The sequence below is a fragment of the Ochlerotatus camptorhynchus genome, unplaced genomic scaffold, assembly GCF_037179485.1.
Source record: "Ochlerotatus camptorhynchus isolate MF236.1 unplaced genomic scaffold, CSIRO-AGI_Acam_v1.1 ptg000840l, whole genome shotgun sequence".
Lineage (NCBI taxonomy): Eukaryota > Metazoa > Arthropoda > Insecta > Diptera > Culicidae > Ochlerotatus > Ochlerotatus camptorhynchus.
Genome location: NW_027041300.1, coordinates 464,652 through 492,248, shown reverse-complemented (window position 1 = coordinate 492,248; position 27,597 = coordinate 464,652). Strand labels below are relative to the sequence as shown.

Here is a 27,597-nt window from a genome sequence, read left to right as displayed (position 1 = left end):
GAGTGAGTGAGTGAGTGAGTGAGTGAGTGAGTGAGTGAGTGAGTAAGTGAGTGAGTGAGTGAGTGAGTGAGTGAGTGAGTGAGTGAGTGAGTGAGTGAGTGAGTGAGTTAGTGAGTGAGTGAGTGAGTGAGTGAGTGAGTGAGTGAGTGAGTGAGTGAGTGAGTGAGTGAGTGAGTGAGTGAGTGAGTGAGTGAGTGAGTGAGTGAGTGAGTGAGTGAGTGAGTGAGTGAGTGAGTGAGTGAGTGAGTGAGTGAGTGAGTGAGTGAGTGAGTGAGTGAGTGAGACCCAATAACTTAGTATGGAATAATATTTATCTAAATCTCTTACACATGGAGCTATTCAAAATGCCACGCCCTACAAAATCAGCATTTCCGATAATACTGATAAAGGCTCTGTTTCTCCTCAACCTTAACAAACAATATTAACAGGGAAATATGCAATGCAAGTACCACAAAACAGCGTCTTAAAAACGGATCGTTTACCATTTAGGTACTTAAACCATTATAGTTCTCATCAGAAATATACCCTTCACTGAGCTGCCAACCTTCCAATGAATTTGAGGCAATAAAAAACTTCTCTCATTGCTTCCATCAACTTAGCGATGTGTAGAAGTGAAAGTTGGTTCGAAGGCTGCTCAAGCTGCACCCATTAAAATGGTGCCTGTTTTAATTAAAACATAAAATTCTTCCCTCGAGCCAATTCATGCTCATAAATAGGCACCCAAGTGTGTGTACATGGATTTATAAGGTAAGTGAACCAGTTTGGGTCCTAGTTTCCTATTTAGACCATACGTCAGAAAAAAAAAGAATTACTCACTATCTTCGTGCGGTTTGTGGGCGATATGTATGTGTACCCCGATGGATATAATTTCAATTAACAATCTTAACACCACTCGACATCTAAAACTAGTAAACAAAGTGACATGTCGTCAAAACATGATGCGTTACCCCTAGTGAATCTGTCCTAGTGGTTCGGTGCCGTTGGTAGAGTTGCTTCGAGTGAGTGAGGAAAATTACTTTGCAGCTCATATACATACTAATTCATAGTCCTGCTCCGTTGTGGCTCGTATCCAAGTGAAGTTTTTAGATGTGACCCACCTCTGCTCTCAGTGTGCACTGTGGCAAAGAGCGGCGCTCGTTAAAGAAGGATTTGTTTATTTTGTTTTGAAAAAATATCCACAATAGGGCAGTAGCGTTGATGCCTATCAGTATAAGGATTTCCTTTTCTAATAACAAGGAACTATACAAATTCCGGATAAAAAAAACAACAGCATTTGATATCCTCAGATCAGATGGGTATATTTTCATCAGAATGCTGCTTCATTGTACCACTGTGCAACGAAACGAAACCTTCTACCAAAAATACGTTGAAGCAAATTTTAATGAATTATACAGTTCACTCTCACCGCAGTTTTCCCTGTCCTACGGAACCTACTTTCCATGTCTGAAAACTTGAATGCCCGCCACTTTTTGGTTGGTGGCTGCCTGTGAAAGCGGTAGTTATCTTCTAGTCTATTTAATTCCACGCTTCATTAGACTCACAAATGGGCAGTAAAGGAGGTGAGGTATGGAACCCTTTCATTCGTAGAGGATAGGCGGTAGAACCGAGCGTAGCACAGCACAGCACAACAAAATTGGTTACGCTTTGACGCAAAAGTTTGACGGATGGACCTCGCACTTCGTAGGCGTTCTGATTGGTGGTAATGGAATTTAGTTAAAGTTTTCCCGCTTACCTTGAAGCACACCAGCAGACTGAAGGGCATCGTCAGCACCACCAAGACCCAAGAGAGAAAGATGAGAATACGGCCGCACGTTGAAGCTTCCCCGTTGGATTCATCCTCCGCTGTAATTCGGAAAAGAGAAGAAAGGAAATAAAGTTTTCTTTAGTCTATGTTGTACAATGTTTATGCAATGCCATACATTAGGCAGCTGGTGAAAAGTTTAATTGCAGAGTACAAGTGGAGTATAAAGGGAAGCGCGTTCAAACTTTGAACTTAAATTTTAATGTTGCGCATAGCCATCCTCACCAGGGATACAATCCCAATTGGGCGCATCCGAATCGGTCGTCGATGTGATGACCCTATTCAACTAGTTGAATTTTGTTTGTGATAAATATTATTAGAGTTAGTGCTGAGCTATTCATATTGTCAACATTATTTTAGAAATCGACACTGGAAGAATTGATTAAACCTTCGACACAATCTCATACGTTTTTTCGTTAATGACAACGATTCACATAATAGTAATTTTTTGCTCGATTTAGCGTGACATAATTAATGCATGGGCCCTTAGAAGTAGATAACAAATTACTCTTCATGGATATGCTTCTAATACGACAGAGCGATCAGAAGATAAAAACACAATGGTATCAGAAACCTATTGCTAGCGGAAGATTTCTGAACTACCAATCGTTCCATCCGATGAGTCAAAAGTTGAACATGGCCAAAAATTTTGATAGTAGAGATAACCAGCTCTCTTCTAACATTGATGATCAAACGAAGGCCAAAATCATCGACGAACAACTTAGTCTGAACGATTACCCTAAACCGCTCAGGAACAGACTCATTAATCGTATGAATGAACGGCCAAACCAAAACAAAACAAGACCAGAACAAGGAAACCTGGAATATACTTACCGTTCGATACCATTCATACCTCACCTGTCAAACTTGGTTGACAAGGAACTCTGCCGGGACATAAAACTAACTAAACATAATGCCAGAAAAGTGTGCAGTCTCTTCACTAAAGTGAAAGATCCTGCACCAGCAGAACACCAAACAAACGTTGTTTACAACATTCCGTGCAGCAACTGCGAAGTCTGCTATGTTGGTATGACAACTAACCGTCTAAAAACACGGTTGAACGGACACCAAACGTACTACAACGCAATGTACAGACTGATGAAGGAAGAAGCCAACATCACCGATCACAGAATCGTTGCACTCGGTGAAAAAACTGCCCTAATGCACCACAGCATCACCGAAAACCACCGGTTTGATCTGAATAAAGTCAAAGTTTTAGACAGAAACAACAAAACACAAACACTACAATTCCTAGAGATGTGTCATATAACAAACAGCAGAAATTGTGTTAACCGTCGTACAGATACCAATGGCCTACACTCAATCTATGCCGGTATCTTGCACAAAATCAAGAACATAAACAAAATACAAAACGAGAACACGGAAAATGATGAAACTAATGACACAACAAACACACCAATACCAACACACACGCTATGAAGACACTAGCTATCAATCACACCAATAGCATCTAGAATAATAATAGTCAGAATAGGTGTCGATAAAACGCCCGCGCTCAAAATCTATAGATCAACTATTATAAAACGATATTAAAAAAGCTTTTATCTAACGGAAAAAGTTTCTGATCAAAAGTGCAGTGCGGCACACACAAGTCGAAACTATTGCAGTGAGTAAAATACTAGTCGTTGATCAAATATTTTTCTATTATGCATTTTACCGCTTACAGCCAAAGTTGGACAACAAAATGTAGGGCACTACATATTATTACAATGAAACGTTGCCTCTGTTAGTAAGTCAAGAATAAGGGAAAAAAATATTGTAACGGATTATTGTAAAACTTTTTTAGAATCCTTGAAAAAGATTGAATATATAACTGAAACCGTCGGATATTGAAGCAATAAACGTTTTTGCTGTTTTTTGAGACTGGTTGTGCTGAAAACCGTCCATGTAATATTTAACTGTGGCATTCTCATTCACATTATTATTGTCCATGCAATTGGGGAAGTTTTTGCTTGTTTAACGGCTCCACGAATTTATGTTGCTTCATTAATTTCATGTCGTTCAGTGTTGATTGATGACCACGTTTTGCGTCCATTGCTGCAATGGAAGCGCTCTGACCCCCATTGGCTATACTGTCATACAATGAAACCAGTGGAAGCGGCTCCCGTTGTGATGAAGAAGGCTTATTGGATAGCGGAAGATAAAGTGTTTATTGTGTTGTATCTTTTGACTGTATTTTTAAGATGTTTGGTATAGTATTCACATGTTCGTCATTAAACCATTAACGCCCAGTGATCTATTTATAGATCAGCAGCCTCTAACGCCAAGTTATCTATTTATAGATCAGTTACATTTTTAATTACTGTCGAGAAGTATCAGCTCAAAAGTTAAACATGTATTCACCTATATTCTTCTATGGACCAATCTCTTGAAAATGGAAAACAATTTAGTTCGGAATTCACTCACTAGGTGGTGTTAGCGTCTGTAGAAAACATCGATTTATCAACATTTTTAGAATAAAGTTGAAGGATACGGTCTTCTGCATTGTTGTTTAGAATAAAAAGACCAACATTACAGTGTATTTTCATGTTCAGAATTCTCTCTCTCTATAGATGACTCTAGTGTTCATGTGAAATTTGTGTACATGCAATATCTCATGATTCAGGCTATTAATAAAGTTGATGTTTTATGCAATGTTGTACATGAGGTCAAGACCATTTGAATCGTGTACAGTTTAGTTCGTAATTCTCTCGCTGGAAGATACTAGTGTTCTTATAAATTTCATGCATCTCGAGATACTTGTTAGATACAAAGCTGCTGATTTATGCAATGTTGTTCATGAGGCTAAGACCTTTTAAATTTTTGACAGTTCATCTCGGATTTCTTGCGCCAGGTACCACTAGTTTTCTAATAAATTTTGTGTGAATGCTGGCTCGACATCTCGACATATTTTCTAGATACAAAGTTGCTGTTTTCTGCATAGTTGTTCAGCAGGCTAAGACCTTTTTAATTGTGGGCAATTAAGTTTGAAATTCTCTCGCTAAGTGACACTAGTGTTCTTATGAATTTCGTGTAAATGCAAGGTCGATATTTCGAGATATTTTCTAGATACTAAGTTGCTCAGGAGACCAAGGCCATTTTAATTTTAGACTGATTAGTTAAGAATTATCTCGGTAGGTGGCACTAGTGTTTGTATAAATTTTAAGATTTTCAATAGTATGATTTTAATAATAAATCCACGCACTAGTGTTTGTATAAATTTTAAGATTTTTAACAGTATGATTTTAATAATAAATCCACAATTTATTACTCTTTATCATATTAAATGGTACGTAAGGAAAAGTGGGTCTAAGGGGGCTAAGGGGGCCTTCCTTTAGCTCAGTCGGTAAAGGCACAGCTACGAAGCAAGACCATGCTGGAGGTGGGGGTTCAATTCCCGGTCCGGTCTAGGAATTTTTCGGGTTGGAAAATTTCTCGACTTTCCTGGGCATAGAAGTATGATTGGACTTGCCACACAATTATACCAATGCAAAAAAAGGTACAGGCATCGAAAGCTCTCAATTAATAACTGTGGAAGTGCATCTAGAACACTAAGTTGAGAGCACGCAATAAGCTAATATGCGATATGCAATAAGCTTGAAATGCGAAGAAGAAGAAGAAGTATGGAAAAGTAAATAAATTTGAAGGCCACCTACAGTAGAATCAATCTATTATTTTGATCATCTCCGTTCTAAAAAGAGTGATAAAGCACGGATTGTGCTTAATTGTATTTGTGTGTGCGTGTGTTTTTTTATTGTTGCAAGGAGGAAACCTTTAAAAAGGCCATAATGCCCCCGCTTGACACCGGGAGCACGGTCACGGTAACATGGTGTGTGGGATTCTTACCGCACTAAAACCTCCTTGGACACGTTGACCGTAGTCCCCCGGGACCACTTATCGTATTACTTCGGAGGGGGCTGTTCATTACGCACCTCACTTTACCTCAGCTAACTGGCCCTCCCTAGCTCGAAACCTGGCTACGCCCGTGACTAGAATTTATAAAATGATTAACAGCTTTAAAAATCAAGAAAATTTCTTCAAAACCTTGGCTAAATAGTTCCCTGAGATGGGTAGGATTCCTTAATTGAATTCGATAACCAGTAACTAAAATTTTCTATTTATTTTATTACAGATCTCTCAAATAATTGGACGTTCGTCAACGATTACCACACGGTTTATGGCCCTCTGTACGTTTGCAACAAGGACATGCAAGCTGCCCACATGTCACTGTAGGAATTTTAGTGATTAGTGATATAAAAAGACAAGTCTCGAATCCATTCGTACACGAATTAACAGAATCGTCGACTAAAAGGTTGACCTGAATAATAGAATCTCGAGCATTTGAAATGTGTTTATATCTCGATCCCAGATTCACATAACTCAACAGCAAAATATTTAACGCCGAGGAGAAGGATCAAATACAGGTAATAACTTCATGTTTGACACAATACAACTTAATTCTGATTCACCTATTAATTGAACGGTTTTATGTTTGAATTTATAATAAGTGAATTCGTTGTACTGAGCCTTTCTTTCGTAGATCATACTCAAATTTGGGTTATTTATAAATAACGTGTATGCAGAGTGGCCAGATATGTTTTTTTCAATGTGTAACGTTCTCCGTGTTACGCTAAGCTGACGGCTTAAGCGCCATCTTCCAAAGAAGGACCGTCAACTCGTTCTTAATTACCCGGCAAGAAACTTCCCTTCTCAGGTCAGGTCACTCAGATGTTGACACAAACGAACTTACTTTTTTTGACCCAAACGTCTAAAGCCAACCAATCAGATAAGGATACTCAAATTTGAAAACACCAATTCAAACCGCGAAAATGAAATAATTCTTTAAAATCAACTAAAGGGAAATATGCAATAGTTATTTAACCCAAACCAATCTAACGTCACGTTTCTAGTTCATGTGTGTTAGCATAGCCATTCAAAATCAAATCAAACTAATGTGAGCAGTTTTCGGACAGATCTGACTTGGTTCCTTCAGCGTATCCGGTCCCTCGTCGGATGTCCCGCGACGTTCTAGTACGCGAACTCAAACAGGATCAGTTGGTCACCGAAAGCTTACGCGCGAAGATGACTCGGACGTGGGCAAGTAGGGGGTATAGGGGTGCTACGAGAAAATGCGCAGTAGCAGTAAAGGGTGGGCGTAATTGCCGTCTGATCAACAGCCAGCATAAGACGGTGGATGTCCTAGCTGCTTGAAACAGTCCGCTCCAGTTTCGACGATATTTGCCGATTCTAGCACTAGCCACTACAAGCCAATACAAACCACCAGCGTTGACTGGGCAAAAAGCGCCTGTTAACGCGGAAATCTCACATCATTTGCTCACCAATTTACTACTAACTAATTAGGCTTACCTGATTTTCATATTTCACAAACTTCACAATATATATTCAATATTCTATTTTGATCAAGATATGATCCTGCACTCTACAAATTCAAAAACTTCTTCCTCTTCTTCTTCTTCTTCTTCTTCTTCGCATTTTAAGCTAATTGCATATCGCATATTAGCTTATTGCGTGCTCTCAACTTAGTGTTCTAGATGCACTTCCACAGTTATCAATTGAGAGCTTTCGATGCCTGTACCATTTTTGCATTAGTATAATTGTGTGTAATTGTCGAGAAATTTTCCAACCCGAAAAATTCCTATACCGGACCGGGAATCGAACCCAGCCACCTCCAGCATGGTCTTGCTTTGTAGCTGCGCCTTTACCGACTGAGCTAAGGGAGGCCCTGTGGAACTGTGGAAAATAATTTAAATGGATTTAAATCACCGAAATTCACTAAACCGCCCGAACTTACTTCGAGTTTAGATGTTGCGCAGTAAATTTCAATTTATTGTCTTCAACTTCAATCAGCATTTAACAACTTCTGACAACTTCAAAGCACTCCACTCAAATGATTCGATGGACGCGGAGTAGGTTGGGGTTGTGCCTAAAAACTACTGTGTAATTTCTTCCTATTGGCAGATTCGAGAGAATAAACGAAGTTGTACTACTGTTAAGCATAATAGCCAAAATCTATGGAATTCTCTACGACCCCCAGTTTTTTTTAATGTTAAAAATGGTATCTTAACTGCCGTGTCAAAAAGTAGGTGGCGTCTACAAAAGGTGGATGTCTAAGATAGCAGACAAACTGACAGCATGCCCTGAAAATTCATGGACATCCAAAGCTTTCATGAAACTTATCTATGGGTAGTACGAACGAACGGGTAAACATTCATAGAAAAATAATAGGGTTCAAAACATCGTTACAAATGTAGGTCTGAATTGTATAACAAATATTGGAAGGTAATCTTATCTTGTATTTATCGCCACTTTTAAACTGTTTGAGCGGGGAGTGGTTGCATGTTCAAAATAAAATTCATAGTAACTTAATGATTTCTGTAAAAATCAATTGAAATCGATAAAAATAATTGAAATCGAGTATTTTTTTTTACAATCGGTAACTAGAACATACAGATCTGGCCATCCTGGGTTTATGTTGATGGGTTTCTGTTGGATGATGTGCAGTGCCAGCTAGTCTGGAATGGTAGTTTTATCGTTTCTATCGAGGGGGACGACACATCTAAATCTCAATTATAGATGCTCAAAAATCTCACACTAGCGAATAAATCTTCGGGAAATCTTCTTTAATTTCTCGCATCTACTTGCATAGCGCATCATCTTTTTGCAGGAAATTTTCAAAATCGTGATAAAAAATTCTTTCTATCTACTCAGCGTACGTGCAGCTAGCCACAGCAAAACACAATATTTCCTGCCACGTAGATAGAGTCGTCCCTCTCGGTTTCTATCCTTCTTTTGTGTTTAGAAAATATTTGTTGAATTAAGTTCAACTCAGAAGGGAATTTCCAAGATTATAATTCTCTGGCGCCCAACGAATAATAACGCACAATCCGGGTGATTTTACCAATATGGAGAATATAATTTTCCTGTCGAATGAATATAAATTAATTACATATTTTAGTATGTTCGTTTGCTTTACATTGATCAGAGAATAAATATATCTTTAAGTTTGGTTTACATCCATGAGGACATAATTATAGGTGTAAGTGTGTATAATACTGTTCATCGTTCTCAATCATAAACATAAACATAAACATATAAGTTTAGATAATAATTACTTACGTTAAGTGTCCCTTTTCTAGAGTTCAGAATCTAGTTCAAGCCTAGCATGTAGTTCTTTAGTGATAAGTCCTAGTTAAGGTAATTGTAAATTAGCTCAAATGTTTCATGTCCTTTATATGTTTAGTTTCCCTTTCTTACCGATAACATACAAGAGTGACCAGTGTAGTGTATGGCGGCGGTAACAATAAATTTAGTTTACCTCATGTGTAAGGATACTTTTAGAAAGGATGAAGCATATTTTATAGCATCTAAACTTACCACTGATTGTAAATATATATAAAGACCTTACTTGACTAAGATTGATTTAAATTCACTGTAAAATACAATAAATTAACTGTAATTAGCCGTAATGTAAGTAAGAAAAAAGGTTTCCACGTTCGTTTTGGTTTTTTGTGCTCGGTTTCTGGCGGTTTGTTTTGCACAGTGTTGAAGGTGTGCGCGTGGCCATGCAGGCCAACAATATGAGTGCATGTGGGACGTCACAATCGATGTGCGAAAGAAAGAAACAAAATATTCACGTTGGCGGACCTGTTAGCTGTTAGTATCACCAACTAAGGTAACTGAGACCTGAGTCCAACGTCAAAACGAACGTCAAATATGCGTTGAAAAAGGGAAAGATTTCAATATCGTTTACGAATGAGTTCTTGGCGCTGACAAAGCTTCGTCATTCCCGGCTGATGAAAACTGTTTTGTCAAAGATGTTTTCGATCTCAGAGTGAAGTAGTGAGGTTTGATAGGTGACAGTAAATTTTCGTTGTTGTCGTTAATATTGAGGGTTTGAAATTGAGTTTTATCAGAAGTAACTATAGCAATTCTTATGGAAAATATCTCAGCTAATGAGAAGATAGTTTTTCAGCTAGACGTCAAATTAATTAATTTTTAATTATTTAAGAGATTGATAATATTATGGCAATATCAAGCAACAGTAACACTGTATCTTCCAGTGAGACATAGTCGACATGATTGTTGTGCCCCATTGTACGCGCCAGAAATACTAATGTTGCCTGTTGAACAGTTGATTGAGCATAATTATGCCATTCAACAAAGTTGTAGCTAAGAAAATGTTCAACTGTCATTTTTTAAAGCAAAGCAAAATGGTGAATTTTGATATATATATATGAACAAAAAAAAATGGTTTTCCCAAACTAATTTGCATATAAACTTCAAATGGTTTGTGCCAAATCAGTACCATACTAAATGAGTTCAAATTTTGGGAGGCTAATCAGAACCCAATTTGGAATCATATGAGCAATGTGGAGCGAAAATTTGCAATTTTGCATCAGTATAATGCCCATGCTAAGGAAGATCTCCGTTGAATCCACAAAGTGAATCGGTTTTTAAGTGCAATGTCTTCACGAAAATTGCTAAATTCTGCAAATGAATTTCCCATTAAGTGTGTTGTTTCAGGCGCAAGCTAACATCATCTTCTGTCGAACTGTGCTGCGAGTTTAGCAATACATTCGTTTATGTTGTCGTGGTAAACCAAAGAGAAAGTCGATGAAGATAATCAATCAGCGAGGATAGGGCCTTTTCAAATGTTAGCAAGAATTCTTGTTTAAAATGGTAAAATTAGAAAGACCAACAAAAATCTGTTTTCGAAATACTGCGGGGCAAAATACGCATAATGATAACATGCAAAAGAAGCATACATTTAGGCTTTATGTATGCTCCTCCTCTAGTGAATTTCAAAGGTTCACGCCTGATTGTTCTACTTTCCACACTACAATTTGCAAGGCGCATTACGCTCGCTCAGAGTAACAAGTAGTATTGTTGAAAATAGCTACTATTTTTCTTTCAAAGTGTTTTTGTGTTACTTCATACATGAATTTTACGCTTTTAAGAGAGGGTTGGAAATTTTATCTAACATGAAGCTTTAGTGTGATGATTTATTAGCTTGCGAAAGGTTTGAAAAGGGTGTACACTTAAAATACCTAATCTTACACGTGACGGAATCCAACTTTGACATAAAGGATGAGACGTAAACAAACATGTCATGCAAAATTAAGTGCTTCGAGACAGAAACGTTTAAATGTACGTTTGATTGAGCTGAATTTCGCGTCTATTATGACTCAATTTTATGTCAAAATTGACGCTCGTATATGTCAGTCTCAAAGCACCTAAATTTACATCAATTGTTCTAAGTGTGTAGTTAGATAGTTCTGCTAGAGTACGGCAGTATGAAAATTAAATCAAATTGAAAATGAGCGAAGGGCCAGTCAAACACACACTTCTTTACCTAACTCATCAATGGATGAGGAGATTTGATGTATTTCTTCAAATCTACAGGCTACACTAAAGCGTCGTGTTAGATAGCATTTCCAACCAACTCTATTATTTTTCTAATATACATGCCGGTTGAGCTATTGAGCCAAAAGATGAAGGATTTACCTGATAACAGATTTTTGTTATGATTTCAGAGCATTAGGAAATTCACCGGTTGTTTTACATGTTTGGCGATGAAAACGATGAAAACAATCAATACGAACTTTCAAACAACAGCGGCGCCGGTGGTGTAGTGGTAAGCGTGATAACCTCTCACCCCAGCAGGCCTGGGTTTTCAATCCCAGTCGGCACCGCTGGGATGTTCTGAGGCATAACATCTCTGATCACGCCTTCCTTCGGAAGGAAAGTAAAGCCGTTTGTCCTCGGTCCATGAGATTATGGGTCGATAGTAGATTGCCAATGAATGTATGGGAAAAATTTGACCATCAAATTTCGCTAACAAACCATATACAAAATGTTTATTGCCTCGAAAAATGACCCTATGCAAAATTTGAGCTCAATCGGACATGATTTAGGGGTGGCGCAAACGCGTCAAATTTTGACTTTTTTCATTCTCGAAAATCTCCCAAGGGGATACATGAAATTTCGGAATCAAACTTTTTTTTTGTGAATTGCACAAATCCAAGTTCCAGAAAGTTGATTTGATTTTTTGATTTCCGAAATTTCATGTACCCCACCCCCCCACTTGGGAGATTTTCGAGAGTGAAAAAAGTCAAACTTTGACGCGTTTGCGCCACCCCTAAATCATGTCCGATTGAGCTCAAATTTTGCATAGGGTCATTTTTCGAGGCAATAAACATTTTGGTTTGTTAGCGAAATTAAAGATTACCATTTTCGCTGGCAGTCTAGTCGATGGGTAGGGTCCAGGTGTGGGAGCTGCCTCCCTGGCGTCGGTGGCATTGGTGCTCAACACGGCAAACAAGATCGACGGAAAACAAATCAAGGAAAAAATAAACTTTCAAACAATCATTTAACATAATAGAATGAATGTAATTATAAGCCTTCTGTCTGCATCTCAATCAGACGAAGTTAAATTCTTCTTATCATCCAAGCGTTAAATGGAAACCCAATCGAGTTCATTCAACCCTCACTTTTCGATTAACGATCTCCTCAGAATTACTTTCCAAAATTAGTCCATCTAAAATTAAACCCCAATTGCAGCAATTTGCAACTTTTTCCTCCCTGCTGAACCCAACCGATCGAGTTTGAGAAATGCCCTCGCGCAAGCATTTTCCCACAATAAAACGATTTCCCGAAACCAATTAAAAGCTCCATCAGTTCAAAATGAGGGTTCCTCTTCCTCTAAATGGTCTTGTTATTTTCTCGGCGTCTGTGACCAAGAAAGTAAAAATAAAATTCTATCGCTAATTAAATACCCGTTCTGTTCTGCTTCCGCCCCACTCATTGCCGGCACTGTGGTGGCTATAGCCACTGGGCAAAAGGACCCAAAATTGGATGTATCCCTCTTTTGGGGCTTGTGTTTGCGTTCCGTGTCAATTAAGTGCCACTTGTCACACTCGCGCTGCTAAGACTCGTGATAAGCCGAATTATTTCTCAAACATCAAAGTATTGTTTCGGTTTGCTTTCTCGTCTCAACTTGCCCAGCTGAGGGGGCCCCCTCCTGGGAAAAAAGCACCCCCAGATATTAGGTTTTTATATCCGACCTGCGGCAGCGGCCTTGGAAGCACTTACATTTTCATGGGATCACCGTGCGTGATTCGGTGTACGTCGAGAAGAGAATGGGAAGTTTTCCAAGTAAATCAACCACCGAAGATGCCGCAACAAGGTTTCCTCATTCCTTTGGTCACGTCGCAGTTTTTGTGATGTTTGGTGGAAAGTTTTCCTTTGATCGCGTGGGAAATTATGGTTTCGTTTGGAGCTTACCACCAGCCACAACGTCCCCAGAATGAGAGAAAGTCCAACGATGAACAATCGATTGCCGTCACAATAATGGTTGGAATTGGGTGAAATAGGCAACACGTTTTGCAGACTCGAATGTTTTGATGTTTTTGGGAGGAGAAGGGAACATGTTAACACGATATTTGCACATCATGCGATTGTTATTTCTATCATGAAACGGAGGTAACAGCTGTTGCATGCAAAAATATACAGACTTGTTGAATCAATGGCGCAGTGTGATTCATTTAAACAAGATTTAAGTTTAATGTCTTGCCAGCTTGCTTATTTTCATGACACAATACAAAATGTTTTTTGTCGGTATTATGAAATCATTACATGTTACGTTGGTGAGTTGTAATTGTAAGTTACAAGAAGAGGTTGTTGAATATGTGTTGGACACATGAAACCAGTCAATATAGTTTAATTCGAGTCACACTCACCCTGAGAGAGTACTCACCGACCATGAAATCACTGCACACTTATAAAAATTTATGCACATTTAGGTGCTGTGAGAGTGACATATACGAGCATCAATTTTGAAATAAATTTGAGTCATAACAGACGCGAAATATAGCTCAATCAAACGTACTTTTCGTCGAGCAACGAACTTTTCAGTTTTGGAGCACTTAATATTACATGACATGTTTGTTTACGTCTTATCTTTTATGTCAAAGATGGATTCCGTTATTTCTAAGTGTGTGGATTTAACTATCTTAAAGCAATAAGGGAAATTAGTCCACAGTGAGACAGTTTTTGTTTAACAATTTTAATTTTTTTTTTTCGATTAAGGCTATAAACAAGTCTTTGACTCCATTTGAGTGGTATAGGTTTCTACTTGACTTAAAAAAAAGTTTCAGGTGAATTGGTTGTAATCTAATTTCGTTGCATCCAGATATGTGAAGGTAAATGTTTGTCTCATTGTTTCCAACTAGAGGGCTCTGTTCGTAGTCCATTTTTGAGAGGATTTAGACCCTCTTCCCCCACGTAGACAATCTTACATATTTTTTTTTTTGGGAATTTGTATTCAATTTAATTTAATTGTCTACGTGGTTTCTAAACAGCCCCTAGGCATTAACAGAAATTCAAAGAGTTTTGAACATTGAGACACATGTTTTAATATGGTTCAAACAATAAAATTAGGAGATTTTTAGCCAAAACCACACTGATTTTTGATTTTTGAGAGATCGTGTGGTTTATCGACCAAAGATTGAACATGAAAAAATCCGGACGCTAAAATCTTGTAGGGGTTAAAAATGCGTTTAATTTTTCATAGTTCAATGTAACAGCTATAAACAAGTAGGCATTAAGACCATTGTTTCAGTCTTCCTTCTGAGCCCTGTTCCCACTTTTTGACTGCCAAATTCCATTTCCGCTTGAAATCCTTCAGGTCAATCGCAGTTCCACCATTTTTCTTCAGTATGTGCTTCAAAATTGACCAGTATTCTTCATTTGGTCTTAGTTCCAGAGTATTGGCCGGATTCGTCTCCTAGAGAACAACTATGACGCCATTTTCACTGTACCACTGTTTGCTGGAATTTAAGCAGAGGCAGCTTGCCAAGTCCGGCCAGAATAGGCATTCTTCCTGGTAAATTGTCTGCGTGGTCCCAGAAGATTGCTTGCCAGACAAGGAACTTTTCGGCGAATTTCGACTTCTTTTTGATTTTACATTCTTCCGGTCAACCGAGGTTATAAAATTCCTGCCGGTGAAACCGTGTTGTAAACAAATTTACTTATCCTGACAACCAATGCATATATGTGATTCTATACACTCTTAGCTTGGTTCAGTGAAATTTTGAAAAAAATTGCCCTAAAAATACGTTTTTATTGTGCCCGGATTTTCTCGTGTTCTTATGGGAATGATCAATTTGAAAATTCATTGAAGAATATAGAGAAAACTTTTTACTTTTTATCACGGGCAAGTCTCAGTGTTCCCCACAGGTATGTTTTATGAAAAAATATTAAAATAGTGCTAGGGTGAGTGTACCAGTTATGGTTATACGGTCATATTATATTGTGTTCCAATTATGACATATGATAATCCCATGGGCCATAATTGGAACACACCATAATAGGGAAGTGTAGCCATAACTGGCACACCCACTCTATTAAGAAAACAGTTCCATTTTCATCATTTATGATTTTAATACTATACGATAGTAATGATTAAATATAATTTAGATTCAATATGCGTTCCAAAGAATGCAACTTTTTTATTGAAATGATCTACTAGGCTCGGTGTTGGTAGGGATTTTCAATATGCGCATCGTATACATAAATACTGTCGTAAAAATACCAGGGTCCATTGGAGTGTAATGGATTACACATTTACGAGGGTGTATACGTTTAAGATGAGCTTTGTGAATATCCCTAGTATTAGTCAATTTCTTACCGGGGTAACGAGCTGTGATGCATAGCATACACGTAGGCGCAATTGATTTAGCTCTAGAACAATGGCATCCAGAATTAGTCCAGACAATATGTATGTTGCATTATGTACATGAAAAAAAGATACACCATACACTAATGGAATGAGTTGCGTAGCGAATGTCGCACTAGTAGAAATGTATTACAGTTCTTTAGCTGTGCGAGCTTTTTCTTATGGCAAGCAAACAAAGTAAAAAACTACAAGGGACAGTCCGATGGGGTTGTACGCAATGGTGACGTAGGACTACGTGGCCTTTTTTTTCCTTTGGTTTGTTTTTTTTCCGTCGATCTTGTTTTCCGTGCTGAGCACCAATGCTACCGACACCAGGAAGGCAGCTCCCACACCTGGACCCTACCTATCGACCCATCAACTCATGAACCGGGGACCAACGGTTTAACTTCCCATCCGAAGGAAGGCGTGATCAGAGATGTTATGCCTCAGAACATCCCAGCGGCGCCGACTGGGATTGAACCCAGGCCTGCTGGGGTGAGGGGTAATCACGCTTACCACTACACCACCGGCGCCACTTACGTGGTCTTATATAATAAATGTTATTTGTTAACTTCAGCAAGACCTTGTGTTTTGCATAGGAGTGCTGTCCATAATCTACGTAGACATGTTAGAGGGGGGTGGGGGTTGTGAATGATCCACGGCCCATACAAATTGAAAAAAAAATGTATGGACAATTGTCTACGCGGGATGGGGGGGGGGGTCAAGAATCTTTAAAAAAAACTGTCTACGTAGTTAATGAACAGCCCCTATGACGCACTTGACATAGATGGCCCACAGCGACTCATGAAGAGCTATTGATTCCGATCAATAGCGGTGCGGCTTCTTCCTCTTCTATGGATGATCATGTGGGTTGCAGCTCGCTGCTTACAGCCAGTCTTTCGCTATGCACTGGAGAACACCACCACTCACCACGCGGTGATTGAATAAGCACCGTTTGGTAAGACCGGATGGAATTCAACTTTGAATTCTTTTGACGTAGGACTACGTCTTTGATTTCTATATGGGGGTACACTTTGTGAAAACCGAAAATGGAACATGTAACAAATTAAGAAAGATTTTGAACGTTAATAACTCAGCTGCCCCTGGTCCAATTTCAATAATTTTATCACCAATCGATCAGAAATATGGCCACGCACAATGCTTCCGAATGTTGATTTTCAACAAGAAACTATTGAAAAACTGGTAAATGTCCAGCATTGTCCAAAAGCGTCGAATTAACTAACAAATCCACCAATTACCTTCATGCATATGCTGCTTCCCCAGCACAGTCGTCAGAGAGTAGTAAGTAGACGAAACAAGTCGAAGTGGCATTCGCACATACCCTTCTACTTTTTTGTTGGGAAATCGCTTTCGCAGAAAATCTGTGATAATTTTAATTATCATAGCAACAGTTTCACATTCACGCAATTTTCAATAGTGACAATTTGAAAAATGATAGTCTTAAATTTAACAAATGCATAGAAATATTTCTAATCGATTGACGATAAAATTATTGAAATAGGTCCAGGGGCAGCTGAGTTTTTAACGTTAAAAATCTTTCATAATTTTGTTACATATTCCATTTTCGGTTTTCACAAAGTGTACCCCCATATAGAAATCACAGACGTAGTCCTACGTCAAAAATACTGAAGGCTGGGGTGTAAGCAGGCCAAGGCCATATGATATTACGGAAATCTCTAGAAGCGATGAATCATGTTATGAAAAGAGCTCATTTTTATAATAGGAAGAAGCTGTACGCAGTAGAATGTATGTATGTATTAGCAGCCACCATCCTAGCTTGGGTCTTGCCCTGCATTCGGCTCCACTCAACAGCAAGATCAAATTTCGTCATCATTTTGAATTCAACATGAAGGGCCAAAAGGGGTTGGATGGGCTCGTAAGCAGAGACACTTACGCGAAACCCGCGGGAGTAAGAGAATCTCCTTCCAACAATATGAGCCAACAAACCTATTAACGAAATTCGAAATACACGTTAAGCTTTCCACGGGATGGTTTGTTTTATAAGAGCGCGGATGGTTTGTTTTATAAGAACTGTTGGAGTGGAATGTAACTATCTAAAATGAAAGTACACATTCTCTCCTAGACTCCGGTTGGCACTCCACTCCATTGTCCAGTTACAACTTCAATGATGCCCTGATGCTTAATCCCGTCCCAGTATATTTTGAATATACATCTGTGTTCAATATAATAGCAGCGCATGCCGATTTCCATACAAAATGGTCAACTTTGACATGATGTAACTTTGTTAACTTAACCACAGAGCTACAAATATGTTCAGCCTTAGTAATCGATTAGCAGAAGAGCATTGACGTTTCCAAATCCGAAGAAATGTGGTTCACTTCTAGAATAAACTCATTCGGCGGGAATCTAAAGGGTGTCCACGATGAAATTGCCACACTATGAAATTGCTCTAACTTTTTACCCGTTGGGTAGAATTTAATGAAAATTTGGGTGGATTTAGTTCATAGTGCATTATTTACATCCTGCAAGTTTTAAAGTCCTGTGATCAAAACTCGCGGAAATGGAGTCGAAAGAACAGCTCGTGCGTGATAAAATCTTGCGCATTCATCACGAGAACAAGGATCTCTCGCATCGTTCCACCGCTAAAACGTTGGGAATCGCGAATTCCACGGTGTCGCGAGTGATTAAGCGGTTCGAGGAACGGTTGACCACCGATCGGAAGCCCAGAAGTGAAGGAAAACGTATTCCGTACAACACCAAAAATCACAACCTTGTAGTTGGGGCCTTCAACCGAAATCCGAACGCCTCCGTTAGGGATGTGGCTAAGAATCTGCACCTAAGCCGAAGTTTTGTCCAGAAGGCCAAAACTAAGGCTGGGCTTCGAACGTTCAAGGTACAAAAGGCCCCTAATCGCGACGAGAAGCAGAACAAGTCCGCCAAAACCCGTGCCAGGAAGTTGTACCTCAACATGCTGACGAAAGTTGAATGCTGCATCATGGACGACGAAACATATGTGAAGGCCGACTTCAAACAGATCCCCGGCAACCTGTTTTTCACGGCCAAGGATAAGTTCAGCGTTCCGGAGCATGTCCGCACTCAGAAGATGTCCAAATTTTCGAAGAAATTCCTGGTTTGGCAAGCCATCTGCACGTGCGGGAAGCGGAGTGCACCTTTCGTGACCCAGGACACGATGAACGGACAGGTGTACATAAAAGAGTGCCTCCAGAAGCGGCTGCTTCCTCTCCTGAAGGCCCACAACGTCCCAACAATCTTCTGGCCGGATTTGGCCTCATGCCACTACTCCAAGGACGTGCTGAAGTGGTATGCGGACAATAAGGTCAATTTCGTGCCGAAAATGTTCAACCCTCCCAACACTCCGGAGCTCTGCCCCATCGAGAAGTACTGGGCGATTATGAAGCAGCACCTTCTTAAACGACCTAAGGTAGTGAAGACAGTCGAGGAACTGAAGAAAGTATGGGTTTACATGCAAAAAACGGTTGATTCACAGGTTGTGCAGAATCTTATGGCCGGGGTTAAGGCCAAGGTGCGGGCATTTGCGTATGGACTGTAAATAAAATACGAGTAAAATGGTAAAATGAAGTTTAATAGTTATTTCTCAATCCCTGAAAATTTGATGGCAATCGGATGAAAACTCGAATTTTGCGAATCAATTTTGTGTGTGGCAATTTCATCGTGGACACCCTTTAAGAGATGTGGTGGCTTTCCCGATGTCATAATTGCGGATGGTGCGGAAAATCTTCACAACTTCTGATTCAATTTCAATCAGCCTAAATGCCTGAAGCTTTCGTCAAACGGTTAAGATTTTAACGGATGAAAAGTCTTCCTTTATCAAGTGAAGGACAGGGTTTTGGGATAGAAAACAGTTTTAAGTGGGTTTAGTAGGAATCGACTTGGCAGTGTAATGACTTTCCTTAAATCAAAATGGACAAAATAATTGCATTATAACACACCATCGACTTGAAATGCTTTCGGCAACGTGGGGCCTTAGGTAGTGATGAAACGTCACTAAAACTATTCCACAGCTGCAGGCAGTATATAAGCAAGTCAAACGCGCACTATTTTTCCTGTAGATTTGAAGAAATACTCACACTTTCATACTGAAGTACTCTAGTGGAACTATAAACCTACCCTCTTCAGACCTTTCTCTAGCTAATAAATTATCACACTGAGAATAGCACACATGTTAGATAGCATTTCCAACCAACTCTAAAAACTAAAGTTGATGTTTCACACAAAACGTAAATCTCGAAATAGACATACAAAATCCCAGACGACATCAGGTAAACAATCAAATTAAGTAAGATGCCTCTAGGTACGTGGGACCTTCCGAAATTTACAATAATCCCCACCCAGCTAACATTTGTGTTGCTATATTGAAGTTACAAATAGATAATACATAATGATATACCTTCAAAGAAGCCGTATATATTGCACTTAAAACCTATATACGTACTAGTTCGGAGGTCATATATATTAATGTTGATTATGACGATATTCTTTGGCATGTTATACGTTTGTAGTAAAATTGTTGTTTGATTTCGCCGATTTTTTTCCAAACAAACAAACGATTCATTTTAGTTTCTCATACGATATACTGTACATTAAAACTATTAGAAGATTCTATTGTTATTCTATTATAATGACTTGTATTAACGATTTCTTGTAACATTATACGACTTTCAGAGTATCATCATTTATAAATTAATAATAATAAAAACATATTTATTCATTCACTCCGAAATTACAATCTATGTTCATTATGCATCATAAGCCACATTGTATTATTATTATAGTTTCCATAATCATTTTAAAATTCTTTAGAAATTATCTGCCTCAATTTGGATTCGAACCCTCGATGATTACATTGAGAGGTGCGTTAATATTGCACTACACCAGTTGGTGTACGATTAAACCAATGATTTTATTTGCTTTCACATCAAACAGAGAATCAATACATACTATGTATACTATTTTATACTTTCGATTTTTGTTTCACATATTAACGACATTATTATCACCAAAGTCGTATGACCCATAATATGATTGCATTAACCGGTACACCGACTCACAATGTGATATACGACTATTTTGACTTTCTGCAAAGTGTGGTGATTTTGAATGCCGTAATATACGATTTAATTTATTTTATCGCTTCTACGGCATATAGTGTTGCAGATTTATTTTATTTGGTTTTTAGATTATAAAAAAATTTGAATGGAATATTTAAACCTTTATCATATGTTTTAAAATTGCTTATTCTATTCTGAGTATCGTGATATGTGCGAAACATTTTGATATAGCGACTTGTAGCGGCCCAGTGGCAGCAACGATTCTGTTCTTGATTTCCGGTGAACGGAAACGGCGCCACCTCTGAAGAGGACCATCTGTCGTGCTTTGTGATGCCCGGCTAGATACTCGCCAATTAACCAGCTCTCAAACTGTTTATAAAAACGCGGGAACAAAGGAGCAGGCTCGTACCGAGCCAAGAATTGTATCCTTAAAACTAAAACCAAGGCCTACCAAATCCATCAAATAGTCAATTCCCGAAACGCGACCGAATCCTCATTATCATCACAGGCATAAACCTCCCAACAACTCTCACTCCTAGCGGCGCCGGTGGTTTAGTGGTAAGCGTGACTACCTCTCACCCCAGCAGGCCTGGGTTCAATCCCAGTCGGCACCGCCGGGATCATCAGTAGACCGTAAATTTTGTCGCAAGAAGAATCCTGTGAATTCTGAACAACAATCTACTCCAGAACTGTATTCCGAAAAAAAAACGATTGAGTTCACTTTCCACAATAAATTACCTGTGAATCCCGAAAAATTATCTTCTCAGATATTAAACCCGAGATCGGTAATACAATCCGCTTTCCACAATAAATGTGTTGCGATAAACACTCCAGATTTGAATCCGAATCAAGTTTTCCACACTACGACATAAACATTAAAATCATCAATAACATTTCATATGAAATATTATGAGAGTGTACAATACCACAAACTAATGAATCACCCCTTGTATCGGTCACCCCGGTCGTCACTCACTCTTTTGGAACTCACACACTCAAAGCGCTGCCAACGTGACGAAATGGACGGAGCAACGAACGTCAAAAAGTGAAAGTGAAAAAACAAAATGTGGCAACTAATGTGAGCTGAAAGTTGCTGATAAAACTAAGGAAATAAGGACCAAAACTATTGAAACTACTGAGGTGTTGCCAGGGAAGTAATAAATTACTGTATCGTTTGATGTTTTTAATCTAAAAGAATTGTTCTCGTTTTGGGAACATTCTTCCTGATGGTGGATGTAAACAAAAACCTGCAAAGGCTTTCTAATTGGATTTCAGTTCTAGCGATGTGCAGAACTACTGAGGTTAAACTAACAGGACTTCGAAAAGATGATTGGCTTGATAACAAAAGATGGACATTTTGGAAAATTTTACCGATGCGCACCTGCAATTTAAAAGGAGATCGATGCTGAAAATCCATAGGCTCAAAGGCATGGATGTCATTGAGGAATGCTATAGCGAGTGGACAAGCCCTGTAGTACCGGTCCGGAAATCAAATGGCAAAATAAGGGTTTGTTTGGATTCCCGGTGGATAAACAGCATGACCATGAAGGATACTACCCTATCAGGAATATGCTGGAGATATTCCAGAGATTGGAAAATGCGAAGTACTTCTCGATCATCGATTTGAAGGATGCGTACTTCCAAATTCCGCTAAAGGAAGAAAGCAGAAATTATACGGCCTTCCGCACGACCAGAGGACTTTTTAGGTTCAAGGTTTTACCGTTCGGAGTCACCAATGCACCCTTCACCAAGTGCATGTTAATGGATAAGGTTATTGGCTTTGACCTGATGCCGTCGGTTTTCGTGTACCTAGACGACATCGTGATTGCGTCTAGAACCTTGAAGGAGCATTTCCGCCTGTTGAACTGAAGAATGCGAACTTGACTATATCTCTCGAAAAGTAACGGTTCTGCCGAAAACGGGTTAAATACCTCGGTTTCCTGTTGACGGAAAGAGGTGTGACGATTGATGGTTCTAGAATAACACCGATACTGGACTATGCTAGACCAAAAATGTCAAGGATGTTCGAAGACTGCTAGGGCTAGCAGGTTTCTATCAGCGTTTCATTAGTTTTTCATTGAGTTTTTCAATGCAAATGGTAGTTAATCACCCATATTTTCAAAATACTGGACGAACTTAATAACTTTGTTCTGAAAAAGTTTGGAAAGATAGCGTAATTGCGAGGGGGACGACTCTATCTACGATGCAGAAAATATTGTGTTTTGCTGTGGCTAGCTGCGCGTACGCTGAGTAGATAGCAAGAAGATTTATCACGATTTTGAAGATTTCCTGCAAACAAAATGATGCGCGATGCAAGTAGATGCGTGAAATGAAAGAAGATTTATTCGCTAGTGTGAGATTCTTTGAGCATCTAGAATCGAGATTTAGATGTGTCGCCCCCCTCGCCTAATTGGTCGAATCAACACATAAGAAGCAATGGTACGAATCAAGCTTAAAATTCTATATCCTCGGCTTGTTTTCCGCCATGGGATACATTTGAAACTGATTAGTACTAATCTAAAACCAGTTGTGGCGGAGGGGAGAGGGGGATACCCATCACCATCCCTCTCCAACGGGGGAGTTTGGTAAAGAGAGAGGATCAAACCGATTTGTACCATCCTAAAAAAGTTGTCCTTGCTCGCTTTCTACTCTCTAAATACAATTTTCACACTGCCATACTCTAAAGGAACTATCAACTGTATATTTTCATATCCTCATCTATCGTATAAAAATTACCACTTTAGTCTTTTATTTGAAATTAGCATCTTCAGCTATGTAAGACCACACTCCTTCTTCCACCTTGGACAAAGTGGACGAGAAATTTCTGTGACTCCACAGATAAGGACTTAAGAGGTATGGCTTCAGGGAACGGAAATTAAATGTATTCCATAAGTCACGGTCGTGAAAGTTTAGTTAAATAGATCTCCCTCTTGAATCTTTACAATCTGCTCGTCTCATCTCATCTAATTGCTTACCAATTCAAAAGGTGGTTTGAAAAGGATTCTCTAACCGAATAACGGGAGCACGAATAGTAAATCGCTCATAGATGGTTGTGCAAACGATGTGTTACAGTTACGAGAGTTGCGCGACTGAAAATCACTCTTTTGTTCGCTTGTTCGTTCGACGCTTGAGTATTGTTCAGCGGTTTGAAACCCAAACTACAACAACGGTGCCGAGAGTATTTAATCTGTTCAACGTCACTTTCTTCGTTTTGCGTTGCGTAGGTTGCCTTGGAATGATCCGTTTCGATTACCCAGTTACGAAAGCCGTTGTCAACTTATTGACCTAGAACTTCTCCGGACTAGAAGAGACACAAGCAGAGCCCTAACAGTGGTCAATATCCTGCAAGGAAGGGCGAGATTGCGAGGCTATCCTGAGGCAAATTTACCTGACTGTTCAACCCCGACCGCTTGGTAACAACCTTATAACCTAAGACTGCCTCTACGTCAAACAAATTATGGAGCATACGGTGCGATTTGCGGATTGCTGAGAACATTCAATAGAGTTGCATTTGTTTTCGACTTTCATCTCTCCCGGTTGATATATTTTTTTTACGTAATTCAAATGAATTTAATATGAAGGAAATATTGAAGAGAAATCAGAACATGAAACAAATATATCATAGAATTTTATTAATTAGATGAAAATAATTAAGAACAAAATATCAAACAAAAAAGGGCTACTGTAACAGACTTCATCTCAACAGCAATAATGATATGGATCATCCTAAGATGGTTGTCAAATTTCCAAATCAGTTATATTATATAGTAGAGACCCTATCGCTCACTACACTTATGCTAACACAAACCATTTGCATTTACCAGCCTGTGTGCATGAGTCCATATTTCTTTAGAGTTACTTCTTAACACACATTCTTCTCTAACTTCATCAACACGCAATTTTGTTTGAACGAAATTTATTTCCCCTAGTGTCTTTCCACGACTTCCCTAGCAAACAATCATAACACGAAACTCGTAAATCTGCCCCTTAATATATCTAATCACAATAAAAGGTAGCGAATCCCATCCAATTCGCACACACCTTCAAATTCTCGACAATGACAAACGCATTTTTGCCACGTGGAAATTTCACTCGTCGTTTGGCGGGAGGTAGAAAAAACCGTGCAATGTCTCGCAACTTTTTACGGTCTCTCATTTAGACAGCAACAGCAACAGCACCAAATGTAACAAGAGCTTCACGGAATACACCGTTTGAAAAATTCATGTTAATTTCTGCGATGTACAGCGCACACGTAGTTGACGCTAAATTTGGTGTAAATTTACATGACATTTCATGTCAAATTAAGCGCAATATCGCATAAATCAGCAATGTTGTAAAAAGCTTGTAAACAAATCCTTTTATGCCCACTATAGTGCAATTTTAAACGAGAAGAGATTTTACGCGATGATTAAAATTCGGTTTTTTTTTCTTTCGGTGTATGGTGCTGTACAAGTAGCTGCCTTCGTGTTTCATTTTCATTTTTTAGACAATCTTAATCCACCTATCTATCCACCAGCAGTACAGTCTTAGGATGTTTTGCCGTTTGTGTACACTTAGAAAAATTCATGTAAATTAAGGTGCTCTGAGAGTGACATATACGAGCGTTTATTTTGACATTAATTTAAGTCATAGCAAACGCGAAATATAACTTAATCAAACGCACTTTTTGTTGAGCAACGAACTCAACAGTCTCATAACACTTAATATTACATGCCATGTTTGTTTACGTATCATCTTTTATGTCAAAGGTGGATTCCGTCAAGTGTAAATTTATTTATTTCTAAGTGGGTATAAAAGCTATAATCAACTGGTTATTACTCGTGTTTTTTGTCATTTGTGATTAGCCCTGGTCCCTTTCAAACTGTCTCATTATTCATGATCGGCGTAACATTTTATAACAGCACAAAAGATTTTGTAAACAAACTTTTTAAGACACTTTACACGCGAATCGAAGTACGCTCACGCTAACCAACAACATCACCGGATAGGGGCAACTCTCACCTTTCCGAAAGTGATATTGGTTTGCGTAGGCGTACTTTGGTTGGCCTTTGAAAGTTTGTTTACAAATGCTTTTGTGCCGTTATCAAATGTTACGCCTGATTTGGCATTGACTGTGGAGGTCACAATAACGTAGCACGTTCATCTAGTGGTGTCTGATTTTTATTAAAATAATCGATTAATGGATCAACGTGCCCTGTAGCGTCTGGTAAATTACCTTTTCGTGGTGCGTTACTGGCATTAAGATCTATCTCGTCCGCACAACTTCAATTTAGGAGAACAGGATTGTTTGTAATCACAGGAACACATCTTAGCCCTTTTTTACTTTTTATGTCAACAGATAGTGACAAGACTCGGCTTTGTCCACCGAGGACGATCTTGAAACAAGGAATAAATGAGTTATTATCGGTGTTATTGCTTGATTTTGTTGCGAAGGAATCCGTTTTTGACTGACAAATGGGCGCGCCTGTGGAGAGTGTTCCAACACTCCGAGGGCTATAAAGAGCGGGACCTTACAATAAGAGTCGGATCCTTGCGATAAAAGGCAAGAATGACAACTGTAAAACAATAGAATACTTCATTTATCATTCATTTATCGAATCATTTATCAATAATGATGGAGTAATACGACAGTCACTAAACACAGGACACGGGGTATACCACAACAGTACAAATAGCTGGTCGCAGTGGATTTATGTCCCAAACAGAGGAAACAAATCGGTAATATCATGCCAGAGGATCATCACCCACCGTTTAAAATAGGTTCTGCACTCTCATTGGTGGAAAAATTACAGCGAACAAAAAATAATCGATTAGTTATTAATCGACTAATAACAAAATTAGACAAGTCTGACTTTTTGGTGTAGTTGTTTTGATAAAAAAAAGGTGCAAATTTCAACATAACTCTACAAAAATACCTGCATACGGGATTGCATTGGATGAAAGGGTGATACTCTAAGGAAGCCTTAGCGTGAAACTTTAAAGGCACAAATGTCAGCTTCCATAAAACATACAAATTTGAAATTGCTACTCCTTGTTTGCTGTGCTACTACAAACAGAGAGTAGCAATTTCAAATTTGTATGTTTTATGGAAGCTGACATTTGTGCCTCGGTCGAAACAAATCACAACAACTTGCGATCTAGTATTCAGTCAGCCAAAGCTCGTCCAAATGGGACGTGATTGGAACAGTTCGATCGAGATTTTGACTAATGACCACGAGAATTTCAGAGAAGAGCAAGAACAAACGACTCTACTTCAAGTTGTAAGGTAGGCATTTTGTGGCAAAAAAAGGAAATTGCAAATCGGGTCAAGTGTGCGTTTAATGAGCTAAATAGTTTGAACCTGCTCGTAGTCGCTCAAGGTAGAATTGACAGTTTTTTTTTATAAAACATCTTGGGTAAGTCTGGGCAACTTCAAGCGATTGCAAGCTGCGTCATTAAACACAGCTAATATCTGTTGAACATAGACCAAATTTCCGATCCATAACCCGGACTCGATTGACTAAGAAAAATTATGTGTGTCACGGAACCAATTTGCAACCCTTTCCAATTTTTTACATTGTATCTCAATCGGACATTTCGTTCCGGTAATATGACCAAAAAAATGAGGTTTATTCCTACCTTTATTGTATAGCACTAACATGATTGACCGTCCACGGTTGCTTCTCTGTTATTGCCAAGTCAGCTGTTATTACACAGAGAACCAATTGATGATGCTTGGGACTAGCAATCATCCTCAATGTGTAAAAACTGGTGATCTCAAACTAGGCAATACCAGCGCCGGCTGCACCCGAACGCAGATCAAAAAAAGAATGGGTAGGAATGTGTTGACGTGACACCCGCTTTGATAGAAGCGATGTTAGGTAAGAGGGTTGGGTTTGCAGCAGTGTTTGTTTTGGTATACGATAAGATGAATTGATGCCCTATCCATCATATAACGCGAAGGAACTTGGGATTGAACCAACGGTCTTCTGCTCAGTAAGCAAAAACGT

The 27,597-nt window shown here is 38.9% G+C and overlaps 1 protein-coding gene across 4 annotated transcripts in view; it reads right to left on the bottom strand.

Moving 5' to 3' along the window:
* The window catches only part of LOC135715273 (band 7 protein AGAP004871), a 609,777-nt gene that overhangs the window by 317,455 nt on the left and 264,725 nt on the right, over positions 1-27,597 (bottom strand). For all 4 annotated transcript variants that reach the window (XR_010519024.1, XM_065238608.1, XM_065238609.1 and 1 more), the window contains one exon: positions 1,733-1,842. Coding sequence is in view for 3 of the 4 variants with exons in the window: in XM_065238608.1 (XP_065094680.1) it covers positions 1,733-1,842 (110 nt within the window). In the remaining variant the exon portion in view is untranslated. The remainder of the gene's footprint in view (positions 1-1,732; positions 1,843-27,597) is intronic.